This window comes from Halictus rubicundus, unplaced genomic scaffold (assembly GCF_050948215.1).
Source record: "Halictus rubicundus isolate RS-2024b unplaced genomic scaffold, iyHalRubi1_principal scaffold0174, whole genome shotgun sequence".
NCBI classification, from domain to species: Eukaryota; Metazoa; Arthropoda; class Insecta; order Hymenoptera; family Halictidae; genus Halictus; species Halictus rubicundus.
In genome coordinates, this window is record NW_027488715.1 from 1 (window position 1) to 25,811 (window position 25,811).

At 41.3% G+C, this 25,811-nt stretch overlaps 1 protein-coding gene across 1 annotated transcript; it reads left to right on the forward strand.

Moving 5' to 3' along the window:
* Positions 1-2,169: 2,169 nt before the first annotated feature.
* Positions 2,170-3,305, forward strand: LOC143363919 (uncharacterized). The gene is made up of 2 exons (XM_076804449.1): positions 2,170-2,492; positions 3,230-3,305. Exons 1-2 carry the CDS (start codon positions 2,170-2,172, stop codon positions 3,303-3,305), a joined length of 399 nt encoding a protein of 132 aa, XP_076660564.1.
* The last annotated feature ends 22,506 nt before the right edge of the window (positions 3,306-25,811 follow it).

The window sequence follows — 25,811 nt, forward strand, 5'->3', positions numbered from 1 at the left end:
ATCCCGAATCAAGCGATACACGCCGCGGAACTAGCAATACCTGCGAACATACGCTTAGCGGATCCCAACTTCCACAAACCCTCGCGAATTGACGGCTTAATCGGAGCCGAGCTTTTTTACAAACTGCTCGCGATCGGTCAAATCACCCTTAATAATACGTCTGTTATCCTACAAAAAACCAGATTGGGCTGGGTAGTATCGGGCAACTTACCGACAACAAATAAATTAAACTCACGGGTTTGCAATTTAGCGCTAGATTCGCTTCATAACCAAATCGCGAAATTCTGGGAGGTGGAAGACAGTCCTGAACGGTCCCCCCTATCAAAGGAAGAGTCAGAATGCGAAAAACGATACCAAGAAACAAGTACCCGTAATACACAAACAGGTAGATACACCGTGCGGCTTCCGTTCAAAGAGGGTACCACGAGACTCGGCGAGTCGTACAATGTAGCAGTAAAACGGTTCTATAGTTTAGAACGCTCATTTAACCGAAACCCTCAATTAGCATCTCAATATACGGAATTCTTAAGAGAATACGAAAGCTTAGGGCATATGACCGTAACACAGTCTTCCGCGACCGATAGCGGTTACTACCTGCCGCATCACGGGGTAATAAAAGGCAACAGCCTCACCACAAAACTGCGGGTTGTGTTCGATGCGTCATGCAAAACCTCGACAGGTATATCGTTGAACGAGACACTTATGACCGGGCCCACCATCCAAGACGATTTATTTTCTCTATTGATTCGGTTTAGATCACACGTTTATGTACTGACAGCAGATATCGCGAAAATGTACCGACAAATAGAAATTCATCCGGACGATCGCAAATACCAACAAATTCTCTGGCGGGAAACTTCAGATCAACCCATAAAAACATATAAGTTGAATACAGTAACATATGGAACCTCGTGCGCTCCATTCCTAGCCATCCGAACATTACACCAACTAGCAAGGGATGAAGCCGCGAATCACCCAATAGCGTCGGAAATACTTCGTACAGACTTTTATGTTGATGATTTGCTGACGGGCGCGAGAACGTACGAAGACGCGATCAAAATTCGGGAGGAAATCACGACGCTCTGTCAAAAGGGAGGATTTCAACTCCGACAATGGGCATCCAACGTCCCCGAACTAATTGACGGCCAACAAGATAAATGTGAGGAGGCTCACCTTAACTTAGACCTAGACGAAACAGTAAACGCTCTAGGTATACAGTGGAACGCACGGGAGGATTCGATAAGCTACGCGAACAGAGAATTCACATTTACAAAACGCATAACAAAACGAACTATATTATCACAGGTAGCACAGTTATTCGATCCTCTAGGACTGCTAGCACCGATCATAATTCGAGCAAAAATACTTATGCAAGAGCTATGGGCAAACAAATTAGAGTGGGATGAATCAGTACCGATAGAACTCCATACAAAGTGGATTAACTATTGTCAAGACTTAACATACGTAAAAAGGATAAACATAGCACGTAAAGTAGTAATTAACAACTACACGTCGCTACAACTCCACGGATTCTGTGATGCTAGTGAACGAGCGTACGGAGCATGCATTTATATAAGAGCGCGGAACTGTCGGGATATACAAACGCAATTGCTATGTGCCAAATCGCGGGTAGCACCGCTGAAAACATTGACGTTACCGCGACTAGAGTTATGTGCTGCACATCTGATGACTAAGTTATTTAATAATGTATTAAACAGTTTACGTCATTTACAATTTAACGAAATCAAATTTTGGACAGATTCAACAATAGTACTAAATTGGATAAATTCATCCCCACATGCTCTAAAAACCTTTGTCTCTCATCGCGTAGCGGAAATTCAATCTATCACGAGTAAATACGAGTGGCGACATGTACCTTCAGGCGACAACCCAGCGGACAAAGTATCGCGAGGTTTAACAACTGCAGAATATATAGGAGACAGATTATGGCAATTTGGGCCCACGTGGCTGTCGTCTGAAGAAAGTCAGTGGCCAACTACTAAATTAACTGCAACGGAAATACCGGAAATGCGCCCCCTGAAAGCGTTCGTTACTCAACAAACAGAGTGCGAAACATTACAGCGATTCTCATCATTTTTGAAACTACAACGTGTCGTAGCATATTGCCTTCGGTTTCGCACTAACAGCTCGCGCAAGGAACGCGTTACAATGGGACTCACAACAGACGAGATAAACAAGGCCGTTTTGCGAATAATAAAGCTCACACAGCAGGAAGGGTTTGGCAAGGAAATTCATAGCATCACCAAACAGAACGATAGCAGTAGCGCATTATCCCCATTAAATCCATTTATAGACAAGGACGGATTATTGAGAGTAGGCGGTCGATTAGCACACTCCAAGCTAACATATTCAGAAAAACATCCATTGTTACTACCAAAGGGCCATCACGTCACAAACTTGATTATAAGGCATCATCATCTGCAAAACTTTCACAGCGGAATCCAAGCGACTCTTCATTCCATTCGACAAAGGTACTGGATTCCGAGCGGCAGAAATTCGGTAAAACACATTATTCACGCTTGCGTTACCTGTCGGCGCGCTAAACCCACGACAATAGATTACCTAATGGGAGATCTACCAAAAGACAGAGTCAATTGTACACGACCATTTTTGCATTCAGGCGTTGATTTTTGTGGCCCAATATTCATAAAAGAAAAAATTAAACGAAATCGCGGGAAAGTAAAGGTGTACCTGGCCATCTTCGTGTGTTTTGCGACAAAGGCGGTACATATAGAAATCGTAAGCGATCTGACAACGGAAGCCTTTCTCGCGGCGCTACGTCGATTCTTTGCGCGCAGAGGGAAAAGCGCTCATATCTATTCGGACAACGCGACAAATTTTGTGGGCGCTAGACGAGAATTGCAAGAATTGTACGCATTTGTAAGATCTCAATCGATAAACAATAGTATCGCAAACACGTTAGCCAACGAAAGCATACAGTGGCACGTCATTCCACCACGTTCGCCGCATTTTGGGGGACTTTGGGAGGCGGCCGTAAAGTCACTCAAATTTCACATGACGCGAATAATAGGCGAAACCCTACTATCATATGAGGCGTTATTAACATATGTTAACCAGATTGAGGCTATTTTGAACTCCCGACCACTGACACCTCTATCCTCCGATCCAAACGATCTTTCCGTCCTAACACCTGCACATTTCTTGATAGGCGACACACTAATTACTGTACCCGATCATAACTGGTCAGAGATCCCTACTGGTCGATTGTCATCGTGGCAACACGTTCAGAAAATGCGACAACATTTTTGGCGACGATGGAGTAAGGAGTATCTACACGAACTCACCACACGCAAAAAATGGCACACTCGTAAACCAGAGCAAATAGAAATAGGCAGCATCGTTACTGTACGTGACGACAATTTACCAGCGATGCGGTGGACTCTCGCTAGAGTAACACAACTTCATCCGGGAGGAGACGATATTGTCAGAGTCGTCACTATACGAACCGCGAGCGGCGAATATAAAAGATCAATTAAATGTCTAGCACCATTACCGATATAGTATTTAAGTTTATTTCATACTCTATATTATACATATTCATAAGGCGCTATATATGTATATATTAGTGTAAAAACCTCGTAACGTATAACACATGTAAATAGGATAATGTAGATTAAGCATCGACGTACATAGTTCACATCGCGTACACATTGTATTCATAGACAGGGACTCCAGTTGAACATAATCGTTCAAGGGGGGCGGCATGTTGCAGATCGCAACAACGAAGAACGGCGCGTGCCGAAACGCCCGTACGGCGGCTTAGGCCGCGCGATTTACAACCCGACACCAGACGCAGAAACCCTACGGACTGGTACCGAACTTTATAATTTACAGCTTTTTAGGGCCACCGAGACCCTACAATAAAACAGCCGGACACCACGTGCGACAGGACAGAAACAGCGACGAACGCCACCATAAATTTAGACATCGACAAGACGAGACAAGCTTCCTGACAGCTTCCCCTTCCGATTTCCAAACTTCCCAAGACACACCCACGACCAATTAAAAAACGCAACATTCCACCATCTACAGCGACAACCGACCAATGACGACACAACCGAGGTGACGTTAGACGAAACGTAACGAGACACGAGCAGATCCTTTTAAAAACTCGAACAAAACGCTCTAAGATCACTACCTACAGATCGCCACGTCGAAGTCATTAAATACAATACGTCACGGAATTTCGCAACGCACTTTGTACATATTGATATAAAATAAATTGTGATTAGTGTACATAGTACCTCGTGTATGCCAGTCAATCGAACAAGGTGCTCAGTGACTAATACTCATTGAGAGAAGGCGCAGTCTCCAAATTCCTGCTACCTTCGTATACATCCTCTATCGTCTCCTATCCTCTATCCTATCCAATCCCCTATCCTATCCTCTATCTTATCCTATCCTCTATCCTATCCTATCCTCATTCCTATCCTATCCTCTATCCTATCCTATCCTCTATCCTATCCTATCCTCTATTCTATCCCCTATCCTATACTCTATCCTATCCTCTATCCTATCCTCTATCCTATCCTATCCTCAATCCTATCCTATTCTCTATCCTATCCTATCCTCTATCCTATTCTATATTCTATCCGATCCTATCCGATCCTCTATCTTATCCTATCCTCTATCCTATCCTATCCTCATTCCTATCCTATCCTCTATCCTATCCTGTCCTCTATCCTATTCTATCCTCTATCCTATTCTATACTCTACCCTATCCTATCCGCTATCCTATCCTATCCTCCATCCCATCCTATCCTCTATCCTATCCAATCCTCTATCCTATCCTATCCGCTATCCTGTCCTACCCTCTATCCTATATTATCACCTATTCTATCCAATCCTCTATCTTATCCTCTATCCTATCCTATCCTCTGTCCTATCCACTATCGTATAATATCCTCTATCCTATCCAATCCTATATCCTATCCTCTATACACTCCAATCCTCTATCCTATCCTATCCTCTATCCTATCCTATCCTCTATCCTATTCTATACTCTACCCTATCCTATCCGCTATCCTATCCTATCCTCTATCCTATCCAATCCCCTATCCTATGCTCTATCCGATCATATCCTATACTCTATAATTTCGTATCCTCTATCCTATCCTATCCTCTATCCTATCCAATCCTATATCCTATCCTATCCGCAATCCTGTCCTATCCTATATCCTATAATATCCCCTATCCTATCCAATCCTCTATCCTATCCTCTGTCCTATCCTCTATCCTATCCTATCCTCTATTATATCCCATCCTCTATCCTATCCACTATCGTATCCTATTCTCTATCCTATCCTATCCTCCATCCTATCCTATCCTCTATCCTATCCTATCCTCTATCCTATCCTATCCTCTATAATTTCGTATCCTCTATCCTATCCTATCCTCTATCCTATCCAATCCTATATCCTATCCTATCCTCTATCCTGCCCTATCCTCTATCCTATAATATCCCCTATCCTATCCAATCCTCTATCCTATCCTCTATCCTATCCTCTATCCTATCCTCTATCCTATCCTATCCTCTATCCTATCCAATCCCCTTTCCTTTCCTCTATTCGATCCTCTCCTCTATAATATCGAATCCTCTATCCTATCCGGTGCTCTATCCTATAATATCATCCATCCTATCCTATTCTCTATCCTATCGTATCAACTATCCTATCTAATCCCCTATCCTATCCTCTTTCCTATCCTCTATCCTATCGTCTATCCTATCCTATCCTCTATCGTATCCTATCCTCTATCCTATCCAATCCCCTATCCTATCCTCTATCTTATCCTATCCTCTATCCTATCCTATCCTCATTCCTATCCTATCCTCTATCCTATGATATCCTCTATCCTATTCGATACTCTACCCTATCCTATCCGCTATCCTATGCTATGCTCTATCCTATCCATCCCCTATCCTATGCTCTATCCGATCATATCCTATCCTCTATAATTTCGTATCCTCTATCCTATCCTATCCTCTATCCTATCCAATACCATATCCTATCCTATCCGCAATCCTGTCCTATCCTATATCCTATAATATCCCCTATCCTATCCAATCCTCTATCCTATCCTCTATCCTATCCTCTATCCTATCCTATCCTCTATTATATCCCATCCTCTATCGTATCCACTATCGTATCCTATTCTCTATCCTATCCTATCCTCCATCCTATCCTATCCTCTATCCTATCCTATCCTCTATCGTATCCTATCCTCTATCCTATCCAATCCCTTGTCCTATCCTCTATCGTCTCATATCCTCTATCCTATCCAATCCCCTATCCTATCCTCCATCCTATCCTATCCTCTGTCATATCCTATCCTCTATCCTATCCAATCCTATATCCTATCCTATCCGCTATCCTGTCCTATCCTCTATCCTATAATATCCCCTATCCTATCCAATCCTCTATCCTATCCTGTATCCTATCCTATCCTCTATCCTATCCTATCCTCTTTTCTATCCTATCCTCTATCCCATCCTATCCTCTATCGTCTCCAGTCCTCTATCCTATACAATCCCCTATCATATCCTGTATCGTCTCCTATCCTCTATCCTATCCAATCCCCTATCCTATCCTCTATCTTATCCTATCCTCTCTCCTATCCTATCTGCATTCCTATCCTATCCTCTATCCTATCCTATCCTCTATCCTATTCGATACTCTACCCTATCCTATCCGCTATCCTATGCTATCCTCTATCCTATCCATCCCCTATCCTATGCTCTATCCGATCATATCCTATCCTCTATAATTTCGTATCCTCTATCCTATCCTATCCTCTATCCTATCCAATCCCATATCCTATCCTATCCGCAATCCTGTCCTATCCTATATCCTATAATATCCCCTATCCTATCCAATCCTCTATCCTATCCTCTATCCTATCCTCTATCCTATCCTCTATCCTATCCTATCCTCTATTATATCCCATCCTCTATCCTATCCACTATCGTATCCTATTCTCTATCCTATCCTATCCTCCATCCTATCCTATCCTCTATCCTATCCTATCCTCTATCCTATCCTATCCTCTATAATTTCGTATCCTCTATCCTATCCTATCCCCTATCCTATCCAATCCTATATCCTATCCTATCCGCTATCCTGTCCTATCCTCTATCCTATAATATCCCCTATCCTATCCAATCCTCTATCCTATCCTCTATCCTATCCTCTATCCTATCCTATCCTCTATCCTATCCAATCACCTTTCCTTTCCTCTATTCGATCCTCTCCTCTATAATATCGAATCCTCTATCCTATCCGGTGCTCTATCCTATAATATCATCCATCCTATCCTATTCTCTATCCTATCGTATCAACTATCCTATCTAATCCCCTATCCTATCCTCTTTCCTATCCTCTATCCTATCGTCTATCCTATCCTATCCTCTATCGTATCCTATCCTCTATCCTATCCAATCCCCTATCCTATCCTCTATCTTATCCTATCCTCTATCGTCTCCTATCCTCTATCCTATCCAATCCCCTATCCTATCCTCCATCCTATCCTATCCTCTGTCATATCCTATCCTCTATCCTATCCAATCCTATATCCTATCCTATCCGCTATCCTGTCCTATCCTCTATCCTGTTCTATTCTCTATCCTATCCTCTATCCTATCCTATCCTCTATCGTCTCCTATCTTCTATCCTATCCAATCCCCTATCCTATCCTCTATCCTATATTATCCACTATCCTATCCTATTCTCTATCCTATCCAATTCTATATCCTAACCTCTATACACTCCAATCCTCTATCCTATCCTATCCTCTATCCTATAATATCATCTATCCTATCCTATCCTCTATCCTGTTCTATTCTCTATCCTATCCTCTATCCTATCCTATCCTCTGTCGTCTCCTGTCCTCTATCCTATACAATCCCCTATCATATCCTCTATCGTCTCCTATCCTCTATCCTATCCAATGCCCTATCCTATCCTCCATCCTATCCTATCCTCTGCCCTATCCTATCCTCTATCCTATAATATTATCTATCCTATCCTATCCTCTATCCTGTTCTATTCTCTATCCTATCCTCTATCCTATCCTATCCTCTATCGTCTCCTATCTTCTATCCTATCCAATCCCCTATCCTATCCTCTATCCTATATGATCCACTATCCTATCCTATTCTCTATCCTATCCAATTCTATATCCTAACCTCTATACACTCCAATCCTCTATCCTATCCTATCCTCTATCCTATAATATCATCTATCCTATCCTATCCTCTATCCTGTTCTATTCTCTATCCTATCCTCTATCCTATCCTATCCTCTATCGTCTCCTGTCCTCTATCCTATACAATCCCCTATCATATCCTCTTTCCTATCCAATCCCCTATCCTATCCTCTATCGTCTCCTATCCCCTATCCTATCCTATCCTCATTGCTAACCTATCCTCTATCCTATAATATCATCTATCCTATCCTATTCTCTATCCTGTTCTATTCTCTATCCTATCCTCTATCCTATCCTATCCTCTATCGTTTCCTATCCTCTATCGTATAATATCCTCAATCCTATCCTATCCTCTATCCTATCCTATCCTCTATCCTATCCTCTATCCTATCCTATCCTCTATCCTATCCTATCCTCTATCCTATCCTATCATCTATTCTATCCTATCCTCATTCCTATCCTATCCTCTATCCTATCCTATCCTCTATCCTATTCTACACTCTACCCTATCCTATCCGCTATTCTATCCTATCCTCCATCCCATCCTATCCTCTATCCTATCCAATCCTATATCCTATGCTATCCGCTTTCCTGTCCTACCCTCTATCCTATAATATCACCTATTCTATACAATCCTCTATCCTATCCTCTATCCTATCCTATCCTCGGTCCTATCCACTATCGTATAATATTCTCTATCCTATCCAATCCTATATCCTATCCTCTATACACTCCAATCCTCTATCCTATCCTATCCTCTATCCTATCCTATCATCTATCCTATCCTAACCTCTATCGTATCCTATCCTCTATCCAATCCTATCCTATTCTCCACCCTATCCAATCCTATATCCTATCCTATCCGCTATCCTATCCTATCAACTATCGTATCCTATCCTCTATCCTATCCTATCCCCTACCCTATCCAATCCTCTATCCTATCCCCTATCCTATCCTCTATCCTATCCTCTATCCTATCCTCTATCCTATCCTATCCTCAATCCTATCCTATCCTCTATCCTATCCTATCCTCTATCCTATCCTATCCTCTATCCTATCCTATCCTCCATCCTATCCTATCCTCTATCCTATCCTATCCTCCATACTATCGTATCCTATCCTCTGTCCTATCCTATCCTCTATCCTATCCTATCCTCTATCCTATCCTATCCTCCATCCTATCCAATCCTCTATCCTATCGTATCCTCTATCCTATCCAATCCCCTATCCTATCCTATCCTCTGTCCTATCCTATCCTCTATCCTATCCTATCCTCAATAATATCCTATCCTCTATCCTATCCTATCCTCCATCCTATCCTATCCTCTATCCTATCCTCTATCCTATCCTATCCTCTATTATATCCCATCCTCTATCCTATCCACTATCGTATTCTATTCTCTATCCTATCCAATCCTATATCCCATCCTCTATAAAATCCAGTCCTCTATCCTATCCTATCCTCTATCCTATCCTATCCTCTATCCTATCCTATCCTCTATCCTATCCAATCCTATGTCCTATACTCTATCGTATCCTATTCTCTATCCTATCCTATCCTCCATCCTATCCTATCCTCTATCCTATCCAATCCCCTATCCTTTCCTCTATTCGATCCTCTCCTCTATAATATCGAATCCTCTATCCTATCCTGTGCTCTATCCTATAATATCATCCATCCTATCCTATTCTCTATCCTATCGTATCAACTATCCTATCCAATCCCCTATCCTATCCTCTTTCCTATCCTCTATCCAATCCACTATCCTATCCTATCCTCTATCGTATCCTATCCTCTATCCTATCGAATCCCCTATCCTATCCTGTATCCTATCCAATCCCCTATCCTATCCTCCATCCTATCCTATCCTCTGTCCTATCCTATCCTCTATCCTATAATATCATCTATCCTATCCTATCCTCTATCCTGTTCTATTCTCTATCCTATCCTCTATCCTATCCTATCCTCTATCCTTTCCCATTCTCTATCCTATCCTCTATCCTATCCTATCCTCTGTCCTATCCACTATCGTATAATATCCTCTATCCTATACAATCCTATATCCTATCCTCTATACACTCCAATCCTCTATCCTATCCTATCCTCTATCCTATCCTATCCTGTATCCTATCCTATCCTGTATCCTATCCTATCCTGTATCCTATCCTATCCTGTATCCTATCCTATCCTATCCTGTATCCTATCCAATCCCCTATCCTATGCTCTATCCGATCATATCCTATCCTCTATAATTTCGTATCCTCTATCCTATCCTATCCTCTATCCTATCCAATCCTATATCCTATCCTATCCGCAATCCTGTCCTATCCTATATCCTATAATATCCCCTATCCTATCCAATCATCTATCCTATCCTCTGTCCTATCCTCTATCCTATCCTATCCTCTATTATATCCCATCCTCTATCCTATCCACTATCGTATCCTATTCTCTATCCTATCCAATCCTATATCCCATCCTCTATAAAATCCAATCCTCTATCCTATAATATCCCCTATCCTTTCCTATCCTCTATCCTATCCTATCCTCTATCCTATCCTATCCTCTATCCTATCCTATCCTCTATCCTATCCAATCCTATATCCTATCCTATCCGCTATCCTGTACTATCCTCTATCCTATAATATCCCCTATCCTATCCAATCCTCTATCCTATCCTCTATCCTATCCTCTATCCTATCCTATCCTCTATCCTATCCAATCCCCTATCCTTTCCTCTATTCGATCCTCTCCTCTATAATATCGAATCCTCTGTCCTATCCTGTGCTCTATCCTATAATATCATCCATCCTATCCTATTCTCTATCCTATCGTATCAACTATCCTATCCAATCCCCTATCCTATCCTCTTTCCTATCCTCTATCCTATCCACTATTCTATCCTATCCTCTATCGTATCCTATCCTCTATCCTATCCAATCCCCTATCCTATCCTCTATCCTATCCAATCCCCTATCCTATCCTCCATCCTATCCTATCCTCTGTCCTATCCTATCCTCTATCCTATAATATCATCTATCCTATCCTATCCTCTATCCTGTTCTATTCTCTATCCTATCCTCTATCCTATCCTATCCTCTATCCTTTCCCATTCTCTATCCTATCCTCTATCCTATCCTATCCTCTGTCCTATCCACTATCGTATAATATCCTCTATCCTATACAATCCTATATCCTATCCTCTATACACTCCAATCCTCTATCCTATCCTATCCTCTATCCTATCCTATCCTCTATCCTATCCTATCCTGTATCCTATCCTATCCTGTATCCTATCCTATCCTCTATCCTATCCTATCCTCTATCCTATCCTATCCTCTATCCAATCCTATCCTCTATCCTATCCTATCCTCTATCCCATCCTATCCTCTATCGTCTCCAGTCCTCTATCCTATACAATCCCCTATCATATCCTCTATCGTCTCCTATCCTCTATCCTATCCAATCCCCTATCCTATCCTCTATCTTATCCTATCCTCTATCCTATCCTATCCTCATTCCTATCCCATCCTCTATCCTATCCTATCCTCTATCCTATTCTATACTCTACCCTATCCTATCCGCTATCCTATCCTATCCTCTATCCTATCCTATCCTCTATAATTTCGTATCCTCTATCCTATCCTATCCTCTATCCTATCCAATCCTATATCCTATCCTATCCTCTATCCTATTCTATACTCTACCCTATCCTATCCGCTATCCTATGCTATCCTCTATCCTATCCATCCCCTATCCTATGCTCTATCCGATCATATCCTATCCTCTATAATTTCGTATCCTCTATCCTATCCTATCCTCTATCCTATCCAATCCCATATCCTATCCTATCCGCAATCCTGTCCTATCCTATATCCTATAATATCCCCTATCCTATCCAATCCTCTATCCTATCCTCTATCCTATCCTCTATCCTATCCTATCCTCTATTATATCCTATCCTCTATCCTATCCTCTATCCTATCCTATCCTCTATCCTATCCAATCCCCTTTCCTTTCCTCTATTCGATCCTCTCCTCTATAATATCGAATCCTCTATCCTATCCGGTGCTCTATCCTATAATATCATCCATCCTATCCTATTCTCTATCCTATCGTATCAACTATCCTATCTAATCCCCTATCCTATCCTCTTTCCTATCCTCTATCCTATCGTCTATCATATCCTATCCTCTATCGTATCCTATCCTCTATCCTATCCAATCCCCTATCCTATCCTCTATCTTATCCTATCCTCTATCCTATCCTATCCTCATTCCTATCCTATCCTCTATCCTATGATATCCTCTATCCTATTCGATACTCTACCCTATCCTATCCGCTATCCTATGCTATGCTCTATCCTATCCATCCCCTATCCTATGCTCTATCCGATCATATCCTATCCTCTATAATTTCGTATCCTCTATCCTATCCTATCCTCTATCCTATCCAATCCCATATCCTATCCTATCCGCAATCCTGTCCTATCCTATATCCTATAATATCCCCTATCCTATCCAATCCTCTATCCTATCCTCTATCCTATCCTCTATCCTATCCTATCCTCTATTATATCCCATCCTCTATCCTATCCACTATCGTATCCTATTCTCTATCCTATCCTATCCTCCATCCTATCCTATCCTCTATCCTATCCTATCCTCTATCCTATCCTATCCTCTATAATTTCGTATCCTCTATCCTATCCTATCCCCTATCCTATCCAATCCTATATCCTATCCTATCCGCTATCCTGTCCTATCCTCTATCCTATAATATCCCCTATCCTATCCAATCCTCTATCCTATCCTCTATCCTATCCTCTATCCTATCCTATCCTCTATCCTATCCAATCACCTTTCCTTTCCTCTATTCGATCCTCTCCTCTATAATATCGAATCCTCTATCCTATCCGGTGCTCTATCCTATAATATCATCCATCCTATCCTATTCTCTATCCTATCGTATCAACTATCCTATCTAATCCCCTATCCTATCCTCTTTCCTATCCTCTATCCTATCGTCTATCCTATCCTATCCTCTATCGTATCCTATCCTCTATCCTATCCAATCCCCTATCCTATCCTCTATCTTATCCTATCCTCTATCCTATCCTATCCTCATTCCTATCCTATCCTCTATCCTATGATATCCTCTATCCTATTCGATACTCTACCCTATCCTATCCGCTATCCTATGCTATGCTCTATCCTATCCATCCCCTATCCTATGCTCTATCCGATCATATCCTATCCTCTATAATTTCGTATCCTCTATCCTATCCTATCCTCTATCCTATCCAATCCCATATCCTATCCTATCCGCAATCCTGTCCTATCCTATATCCTATAATATCCCCTATCCTATCCAATCCTCTATCCTAACCTCTATCCTATCCTCTATCCTATCCTATCCTCTATTATATCCCATCCTCTATCGTATCCACTATCGTATCCTATTCTCTATCCTATCCTATCCTCCATCCTATCCTATCCTCTATCCTATCCTATCCTCTATCGTATCCTATCCTCTATCCTATCCAATCCCTTGTCCTATCCTCTATCGTCTCCTATCCTCTATCCTATCCAATCCCCTATCCTATCCTCCATCCTATCCTATCCTCTGTCATATCCTATCCTCTATCCTATCCAATCCTATATCCTATCCTATCCGCTATCCTGTCCTATCCTCTATCCTATAATATCCCCCATCCTATCCAATCCTCTATCCTATCCTCTATCCTATCCTCTATCCTATCCTATCCTCTATCCTATCCTCTATCCTATCCTATCCTCTATTATATCCCATCCTCTATCCTATCCACTATCGTATCCTATTCTCTATCCTATCCTATCCTCCATCCTATCCTATCCTCTATCCTATCCTATCCTCTATCCTATCCTATCCTCTATAAGTTCGTATCCTCTATCCTATCCTATCCCCTATCCTATCCAATCCTATATCCTATCCTATCCGCTATCCTGTCCTATCCTCTATCCTATAATATCCCCTATCCTATCCAATCCTCTATCCTATCCTCTATCCTATCCTCTATCCTATCCTATCCTCTATCCTATCCAATCCCCTTTCCTTTCCTCTATTCGATCCTCTCTTCTATAATATCGAATCCTCTATCCTATCCGGTGCTCTATCCTATAATATCATCCATCCTATCCTATTCTCTATCCTATCGTATCAACTATCCTATCTAATCCCCTATCCTATCCTCTTTCCTATCCTCTATCCTATCGTCTATCCTATCCTATCCTCTATCGTATCCTATCCTCTATCCTATCCAATCCCCTATCCTATCCTCTATCTTATCCTATCCTCTATCCTATCCTATCCTCATTCCTATCCTATCCTCTATCCTATGATATCCTCTATCCTATTCGATACTCTACCCTATCCTATCCGCTATCCTATGCTATGCTCTATCCTATCCATCCCCTATCCTATGCTCTATCCGATCATATCCTATCCTCTATAATTTCGTATCCTCTATCCTATCCTATCCTCTATCCTATCCAATCCCATATCCTATCCTATCCGCAATCCTGTCCTATCCTATATCCTATAATATCCCCTATCCTATCCAATCCTCTATCCTATCCTCTATCCTATCCTCTATCCTATCCTATCCTCTATTATATCCCATCCTCTATCGTATCCACTATCCTATCCTATTCTCTATCCTATCCTATCCTCCATCCTATCCTAACGTCTATCCTATCCTATCCTCTATCGTATCCTATCCTCTATCCTATCCAATCCCTTGTCCTATCCTCTATCGTCTCCTATCCTCTATCCTATCCAATCCCCTATCCTATCCTCCATCCTATCCTATCCTCTGTCATATCCTATCCTCTATCCTATCCAATCCTATATCCTATCCTATCCGCTATCCTGTCGTATCCTCTATCCTATAATATCCCCTATCCTATCCAATCCTCTATCCTATCCTGTATCCTATCCTATCCTCTATCCTATCCTATCCTCTTTTCTATCCTATCCTCTATCCCATCCTATCCTCTATCGTCTCCAGTCCTCTATCCTATACAATCCCCTATCATATCCTCTATCGTCTCCTATCCTCTATCCTATCCAATCCCCTATCCTATCCTCTATCTTATCCTATCCTCTCTCCTATCCTATCTGCATTCCTATCCTATCCTCTATCCTATCCTATCCTCTATCCTATTCGATACTCTACCCTATCCTATCCGCTATCCTATGCTATCCTCTATCCTATCCATCCCCTATCCTATGCTCTATCCGATCATATCCTATCCTCTATAATTTCGTATCCTCTATCCTATCCTATCCTCTATCCTATCCAATCCCATATCCTATCCTATCCGCAATCCTGTCCTATCCTATATCCTATAATATCCCCTATCCTATCCAATCCTCTATCCTATCCTCTATCCTATCCTCTATCCTATCCTATCCTCTATTATATCCCATCCTCTATCCTATCCACTATCGTATCCTATTCTCTATCCTATCCTATCCTCCATCCTATCCTATCCTCTATCCTATCCTATCCTCTATCCTATCCTATCCTCTATAATTTCGTATCCTCTATCCTATCCTATCCCCTATCCTATCCAATCCTATATCCTATCCTATCCGCTATCCTGTCCTATCCTCTATCCTATAATATCCCCTATCCTATCCAATCCTCTATCCTATCCTCTATCCTATCCTCTATCCTATCCTATCCTCTATCCTATCCAATCACCTTTCCTTTCCTCTATTCGATCCTCTCCTCTATAATATCGAATCCTCTATCCTATCCGGTGCTCTATCCTATAATATCATCCATCCTATCCTATTCTCTATCCTATCGTATCAACTATCCTATCTAATCCCCTATCCTATCCTCTTTCCTATCCTCTATCCTATCGTCTATCCTATCCTATCCTCTATCGTATCCTATCCTCTATCCTATCGAATCCCCTATCCTATCCTCTATCTTATCCTATCCTCTATCCTATCCTATCCTCATTCCTATCCTATCCTCTATCCTATGATATCCTCTATCCTATTCGATACTCTACCCTATCCTATCCGCTATCCTATGCTATGCTCTATCCTATCCATCCCCTATCCTATGCTCTATCCGATCATATCCTATCCTCTATAATTTCGTATCCTCTATCCTATCCTATCCTCTATCCTATCCAATCCCATATCCTATCCTATCCGCAATCCTGTCCTATCCTATATCCTATAATATCCCCTATCCTATCCAATCCTCTATCCTAACCTCTATCCTATCCTCTATCCTATCCTATCCTCTATTATATCCCATCCTCTATCGTATTCACTATCGTATCCTATTCTCTATCCTATCCTATCCTCCATCCTATCCTATCCTCTATCCTATCCTATCCTCTATCGTATCCTATCCTCTATCCTATCCAATCCCTTGTCCTATCCTCTATCGTCTCCTATCCTCTATCCTATCCAATCCCCTATCCTATCCTCCATCCTATCCTATCCTCTGTCATATCCTATCCTCTATCCTATCCAATCCTATATCCTATCCTATCCGCTATCCTGTCCTATCCTCTATCCTATAATATCCCCCATCCTATCCAATCCTCTATCCTATCCTCTATCCTATCCTCTATCCTATCCTATCCTCTATTATATCCCATCCTCTATCCTATCCACTATCGTATCCTATTCTCTATCCTATCCTATCCTCCATCCTATCCTATCCTCTATCCTATCCTATCCTCTATCCTATCCTATCCTCTATAAGTTCGTATCCTCTATCCTATCCTATCCCCTATCCTATCCAATCCTATATCCTATCCTATCCGCTATCCTGTCCTATCCTCTATCCTATAATATCCCCTATCCTATCCAATCCTCTATCCTATCCTCTATCCTATCCTCTATCCTATCCTATCCTCTATCCTATCCAATCCCCTTTCCTTTCCTCTATTCGATCCTCTCTTCTATAATATCGAATCCTCTATCCTATCCGGTGCTCTATCCTATAATATCATCCATCCTATCCTATTCTCTATCCTATCGTATCAACTATCCTATCTAATCCCCTATCCTATCCTCTATCTTATCCTATCCTCTATCCTATCCTATCCTCATTCCTATCCTATCCTCTATCCTATGATATCCTCTATCCTATTCGATACTCTACCCTATCCTATCCGCTATCCTATGCTATGCTCTATCCTATCCATCCCCTATCCTATGCTCTATCCGATCATATCCTATCCTCTATAATTTCGTATCCTCTATCCTATCCTATCCTCTATCCTATCCAATCCCATATCCTATCCTATCCGCAATCCTGTCCTATCCTATATCCTATAATATCCCCTATCCTATCCAATCCTCTATCCTATCCTCTATCCTATCCTCTATCCTATCCTATCCTCTATTATATCCCATCCTCTATCCTATCCACTATCGTATCCTATTCTCTATCCTATCCTATCCTCCATCCTATCCTATCCTCTATCCTATCCTATCCTCTATCCTATCCTATCCTCTATAATTTCGTATCCTCTATCCTATCCTATCCCCTATCCTATCCAAACCTATATCCTATCCTATCCGCTATCCTGTCCTATCCTCTATCCTATAATATCCCCTATCCTATCCAATCCTCTATCCTATCCTCTATCCTATCCTCTATCCTATCCTATCCTCTATCCTATCCAATCACCTTTCCTTTCCTCTATTCGATCCTCTCCTCTATAATATCGAATCCTCTATCCTATCCGGTGCTCTATCCTATAATATCATCCATCCTATCCTATTCTCTATCCTATCGTATCAACTATCCTATCTAATCCCCTATCGTATCCTCTTTCCTATCCTCTATCCTATCGTCTATCCTATCCTATCCTCTATCGTATCCTATCCTCTATCCTATCCAATCCCCTATCCTATCCTCTATCTTATCCTATCCTCTATCCTATCCTATCCTCATTCCTATCCTATCCTCTATCCTATGATATCCTCTATCCTATTCGATACTCTACCCTATCCTATCCGCTATCCTATGCTATGCTCTATCCTATCCATCCCCTATCCTATGCTCTATCCGATCATATCCTATCCTCTATAATTTCGTATCCTCTATCCTATCCTATCCTCTATCCTATCCAATCCCATATCCTATCCTATCCGCAATCCTGTCCTATCCTATATCCTATAATATCCCCTATCCTATCCAATCCTCTATCCTAACCTCTATCCTATCCTCTATCCTATCCTATCCTCTATTATATCCCATCCTCTATCGTATCCACTATCGTATCCTATTCTCTATCCTATCCTATCCTCCATCCTATCCTATCCTCTATCCTATCCTATCCTCTATCGTATCCTATCCTCTATCCTATCCAATCCCTTGTCCTATCCTCTATCGTCTCCTATCCTCTATCCTATCCAATCCCCTATCCTATCCTCCATCCTATCCTATCCTCTGTCATATCCTATCCTCTATCCTATCCAATCCTATATCCTATCCTATCCGCTATCCTGTCCTATCCTCTATCCTATAATATCCCCTATCCTATCCAATCCTCTATCCTATCCTCTATCCTATCCTCTATCCTATCCTATCCTCTATTATATCCCATCCTCTATCCTATCCACTAGCGTATCCTATTCTCTATCCTATCCTATCCTCCATCCTATCCTATCGTCTATCCTATCCTATCCTCTATCCTATCCTATCCTCTATCCTACCCTATCCTCTATAATATCCTATCCTCTATCCTATCCTATCCTCTATCCTATCCTATCCTCTATCCTATCCTATCCTCTATCCTATCCTATCCTCTACCCAATCCTATCCTCTATCCTATCCTAACCTCTATCCTATCCTATCCTCTATCCTATCCTATCCTCTATCCTATTCTATATTCTATCTGATCCTATCCGATCCTCTATCTTATCCTATCCTCTATCCTATTCTATCCTCATTCCTATCCTATCCTCTATCCTATCCTATCCTCTATCCTATTCTATACTCTACCCTATCCTATCCGCTATCCTATCCTATCCTCTATCCTATCCTATCCTCTATCCTATCCTATCCTATCCTCTATCCTATCCTATCCTATCCTCTATCCTATCCTATCCTCTATCGTCTCCTGTCCTCTATCCTATACAATCTCCTATCATATCCTCTATCGTCCCCTATCCTCTATCCTATCCAATCCCCTATCCTATCCTCTATCGTCTCCTATCCTCTATCCTATCCTATCCTCATTCCTATCCTATCCTCTATCCTATCCTCTATCCTATCCTAACCTCTATCCTATCCTATCCTATCCTCTATCCTATCCTATCCTCTATCGTCTCCTGTCCTCTATCCTATACAATCCCCTATCATATCCTCTATCGTCTCCTATCCTCTATCCTATCCAATGCCCTATCCTATCCTCCATCCTATCCTATCCTCTGCCCTATCCTATCCTCTATCCTATAATATTATCTATCCTATCCTATCCTCTATCCTGTTCTATTCTCTATCCTATCCTCTATCCTATCCTATCCTCTATCGTCTCCTATCTTCTATCCTATCCAATCCCCTATCCTATCCTCTATCCTATATTATCCACTATCCTATCCTATTCTCTATCCTATCCAATTCTATATCCTAACCTCTATACACTCCAATCCTCTACCCCTTCCTATCCTCTATCCTATAATATCATCTATCCTATCCTATCCTCTATCCTGTTCTATTCTCTATCCTATCCTCTATCCTATCCTATCCTCTATCGTCTCCTGTCCTCTATCCTATACAATCCCCTATCATATCCTCTATCGTCTCCTATCCTCTATCCTATCCAATGCCCTATCCTATCCTCCATCCTATCCTATCCTCTGCCCTATCCTATCCTCTATCCTATAATATTATCTATCCTATCCTATCCTCTATCCTGTTCTATTCTCTATCCTATCCTCTATCCTATCCTATCCTCTATCGTCTCCTATCTTCTATCCTATCCAATCCCCTATCCTATCCTCTATCCTATATGATCCACTATCCTATCCTATTCTCTATCCTATCCAATTCTATATCCTAACCTCTATACACTCCAATCCTCTATCCTATCCTATCCTCTATCCTATAATATCATCTATCCTATCCTATCCTCTATCCTGTTCTATTCTCTATCCTATCCTCTATCCTATCCTATCCTCTATCGTCTCCTGTCCTCTATCCTATACAATCCCCTATCATATCCTCTTTCCTATCCAATCCCCTATCCTATCCTCTATCGTCTCCTATCCCCTATCCTATCCTATCCTCATTGCTATCCTATCCTCTATCCTATAATATCATCTATCCTATCCTATCCTCTATCCTGTTCTATTCTCTATCCTATCCTCTATCCTATCCTATCCTCTATCCTTTCCCATTCTCTATCCTATCCTCTATCCTATCCTATCCTCTGTCCTATCCACTATCGTATAATATCCTCTATCCTATACAATCCTATATCCTATCCTCTATACACTCCAATCCTCTATCCTATCCTATCCTCTATCCTATCCTATCCTGTATCCTATCCTATCCTGTATCCTATCCTATCCTGTATCCTATCCTATCCTATCCTGTATCCTATCCAATCCCCTATCCTATGCTCTATCCGATCATATCCTATCCTCTATAATTTCGTATCCTCTATCCTATCCTATCCTCTATCCTATCCAATCCTATATCCTATCCTATCCGCAATCCTGTCCTATCCTATATCCTATAATATCCCCTATCCTATCCAATCATCTATCCTATCCTCTGTCCTATCCTCTATCCTATCCTATCCTCTATTATATCCCATCCTCTATCCTATCCACTATCGTATCCTATTCTCTATCCTATCCAATCCTATATCCCATCCTCTATAAAATCCAATCCTCTATCCTATAATATCCTCTATCCTATCCTATCCTCTATCCTATCCTATCCTCTATAATTTCGTATCCTCTATCCTATCCTATCCTCCATCCTATCCTATCCTCTATCCTATCCTATCCTCTATACTATCGTATCCTATCCTCTGTCCTATCCTATCCTCTATCCTATCCTATCCTCTATCCTATCCTATCCTCCATCCTATCCAATCCTCTATCCTATCGTATCGTCTATCCTATCCAATCCCCTATCCTATCCTCTATCGTCTCCGATCCTCTATCCTATCCAATCCCCTATCCTATCCTATCCTCTGTCCTATCCTATCCTCTATCCTATGCTATCCTCAATAATATCCTATCCTCTATCCTATCCTATCCTCCATCCTATCCTATCCTCTATCCTATCCTCTATCCTATCCTCTATCCTATCCTATCCTCTATTATATCCCATCCTCTATCCTATCCACTATCGTATTCTATTCTCTATCCTATCCAATCCTATATCCCATCCTCTATAAAATCCAGTCCTCTATCCTATCCTATCCTCTATCCTATCCTATCCTCTATCCTATCCAATCCTATGTCCTATACTCTATCGTATCCTATTCTCTATCCTATCCTATCCTCCATCCTATCCTATCCTCTATCCTATCCAATCCCCTATCCTTTCCTCTATTCGATCCTCTCCTCTATAATATCGAATCCTCTATCCTATCCTGTGCTCTATCCTATAATATCATCCATCCTATCCTATTCTCTATCCTATCGTATCAACTATCCTATCCAATCCCCTATCCTATCCTCTTTCCTATCCTCTATCCAATCCACTATCCTATCCTATCCTCTATCGTATCCTATCCTCTATCCTATCGAATCCCCTATCCTATCCTGTATCCTATCCAATCCCCTATCCTATCCTCCATCCTATCCTATCCTCTGTCCTATCCTATCCTCTATCCTATAATATCATCTATCCTATCCTATCCTCTATCCTGTTCTATTCTCTATCCTATCCTCTATCCTATCCTATCCTCTATCCTTTCCCATTCTCTATCCTATCCTCTATCCTATCCTATCCTCTGTCCTATCCACTATCGTATAATATCCTCTATCCTATACAATCCTATATCCTATCCTCTATACACTCCAATCCTCTATCCTATCCTATCCTCTATCCTATCCTATCCTGTATCCTATCCTATCCTGTATCCTATCCTATCCTGTATCCTATCCTATCCTCTATCCTATCCTATCCTCTATCCTATCCTATCCTCTATCCAATCCTATCCTCTATCCTATCCTATCCTCTATCCTATCCAATCCTATATCCTATCCTATCCGCTATCCTGTCCTATCCTCTATCCTATAATATCCCCTATCCTATCCAATCCTCTATCCTATCCTCTATCCTATCCTCTATCCTATCCTATCCTCTATCCTATCCAATCCCCTATCCTTTCCTCTATTCGATCCTCTCCTCTATAATATCGAATCCTCTGTCCTATCCTGTGCTCTATCCTATAATATCATCCATCCTATCCTATTCTCTATCCTATCGTATCAACTATCCTATCCTATCCTCTATTATATCCCATCCTCTATCCTATCCACTATCGTATTCTATTCTCTATCCTATCCAATCCTATATCCCATCCTCTATAAAATCCAATCCTCTATCCTATCCTATCCTCTATCCTATCCTATCCTCTATCCTATCCTATCCTCTATCCTATCCTATCCTCTATCCTATCCTATCCTCTATCCTATCCTATCCTCTATCCTATCCAATCCTATGTCCTATACTCTATCGTATCCTATTCTCTATCCTATCCTATCCTCCATCCTATCCTATCCTCTATCCTATCCAATCCCCTATCCTTTCCTCTATTCGATCCTCTCGTCTATAATATCGAATCCTCTGTCATATCCTGTGCTCTATCCTATAATATCATCCATCCTATCCTATTCTCTATCCTATCGTATCAACTATCCTATCCAATCCCCTATCCTATCCTCTTTCCTATCCTCTATCCTATCCACTATCCTATCCTATCCTCTATCGTATCCTATCCTCTATCCTATCCAATCCCCTATCCTATCCTCTATCCTATCCGATCCCCTATCCTATCCTCCATCCTATCCTATCCTCTGTCCTATCCTATCCTCTATCCTATAATATCATCTATCCTATCCTATCCTCTATCCTGTTCTATTCTCTATCCTATCCTCTATCCTATCCTATCCTCTATCCTTTCCCATTCTCTATCCTATCCTCTATCCTATCCTATCCTCTGTCCTATCCACTATCGTATAATATCCTCTATCCTATACAATCCTATATCCTATCCTCTATACACTCCAATCCTCTATCCTATCCTATCCTCTATCCTATCCTATCCTCTATCCTATCCTATCCTGTATCCTATCCTATCCTGTATCCTATCCTATCCTCTATCCTATCCTATCCTCTATCCTATCCTATCCTCTATCCAATCCTATCCTCTATCCTATCCTATCCTCTATCCCATCCTATCCTCTATCGTCTCCAGTCCTCTATCCTATACAATCCCCTATCATATCCTCTATCGTCTCCTATCCTCTATCCTATCCAATACCCTATCCTATCCTCTATCTTATCCTATCCTCTATCCTATCCTATCCTCATTCCTATCCCATCCTCTATCCTATCCTATCCTCTATCCTATTCTATACTCTACCGTATCCTATCCGCTATCCTATCCTATCCTCTATCCTATCCTATCCTCTATAATTTCGTATCCTCTATCCTATCCTATCCTCTATCCTATCCAATCCTATATCCTATCCTATCCTCTATCCTATTCTATACTCTACCCTATCCTATCCGCTATCCTATCCTATCCTCTATCCTATCCAATCCCCTATCCTATGCTCTATCCGATCATATCCTATCCTCTATATTTTCGTATCCTCTATCCTATCCTATCCTCTATCCTATCCAATCCTATATCCTATCCTATCCGCTATCCTGTCCTATCCTCTATCCTATAATATCCCCTATCCTATCCAATCCTCTTTCCTATCCTCTATCCTATCCTCTATCCTATCCTATCCTCTATCGTATCCTATCCTCTATCCTATCCTATCCTCTATTATATCCCATCCTCTATCCTATCCACTATCGTATCCTATTCTCTATCCTATCCTATCCTCCATCCTATCCTATCCTCTATCCTATCCTATCCTCTATCCTATCCTATCCTCTATAATTTCGTATCCTCTATCCTATCCTATCCGCAATCCTGTCCTATCCTATATCCTATAATATCCCCTATCCTATCCAATCCTCTATCCTATCCTCTATCCTATCCTCTATCCTATCCTATCCTCTATTATATCCCATCCTCTATCCTATCCACTATCGTATTCTATTCTCTATCCTATCCAATCCTATATCCCATCCTCTATAAAATCCAATCCTCTATCCTATCCTATCCTCTATCCTATCCTATCCTCTATCCTATCCTATCCTCTATCCTATCCTATCCTCTATCCTATCCTATCCTCTATCCTATCCAATCCTATGTCCTATACTCTATCGTATCCTCTTCTCTATCCTATCTTATCCTCCATCCTATCCTATCCTCTATCCTATCCAATCCCCTATCCTTTCCTCTATTCGATCCTCTCGTCTATAATATCGAATCCTCTATCATATCCTGTGCTCTATCCTATAATATCATCCATCCTATCCTATTCTCTATCCTATCGTATCAACTATCCTATCCAATCCCCTATCCCATCCTCTTTCCTATCCTCTATCCTATCCGCTATCCTATCCTATCCTCTATCGTATCCTATCCTCTATCCTATCCAATCCCCTATCCTATCCTCTATCCTATCCAATCCCCTATCCTATCCTCCATCCTATCCTATCCTCCGTCCTATCCTATCCTCTATCCTATAATATCATCTATCCTATCCTATCCTCTATCCTGTTCTATTCTCTATCCTATCCTCTATCCTATCCTATCCTCTATCCTTTCCCATTCTCTATCCTATCCTCTATCCTATCCTATCCTCTGTCCTATCCACTATCGTATAATATCCTCTATCCTATACAATCCTATATCCTATCCTCTATACACTCCAATCCTCTATCCTATCCTATCCTCTATCCTATCCTATCCTCTATCCTATCCTATCCTGTATCCTATCCTATCCTGTATCCTATCCTATCCTCTATCCTATCCTATCCTCTATCCTATCCTATCCTCTATCCAATCCTATCCTCTATCCTATCCTATCCTCTATCCCATCCTATCCTCTATCGTCTCCAGTCCTCTATCCTATACAATCCCCTATCATATCCTCTATCGTCTCCTATCCTCTATCCTATCCAATCCCCTATCCTATCCTCTATCTTATCCTATCCTCTATCCTATCCTATCCTCATTCCTATCCTATCCTCTATCCTATCCTATCCTCTATCCTATTCTATACTCTACCCTATCCTATCCGCTATCCTATCCTATCCTCTATCCTATCCTATCCTCTATAATTTCGTATCCTCTATCCTATCCTATCCTCTATCCTATCCAATCCTATATCCTATCCTATCCTCTATCCTATTCTATACTCTACCCTATCCTATCCGCTATCCTAT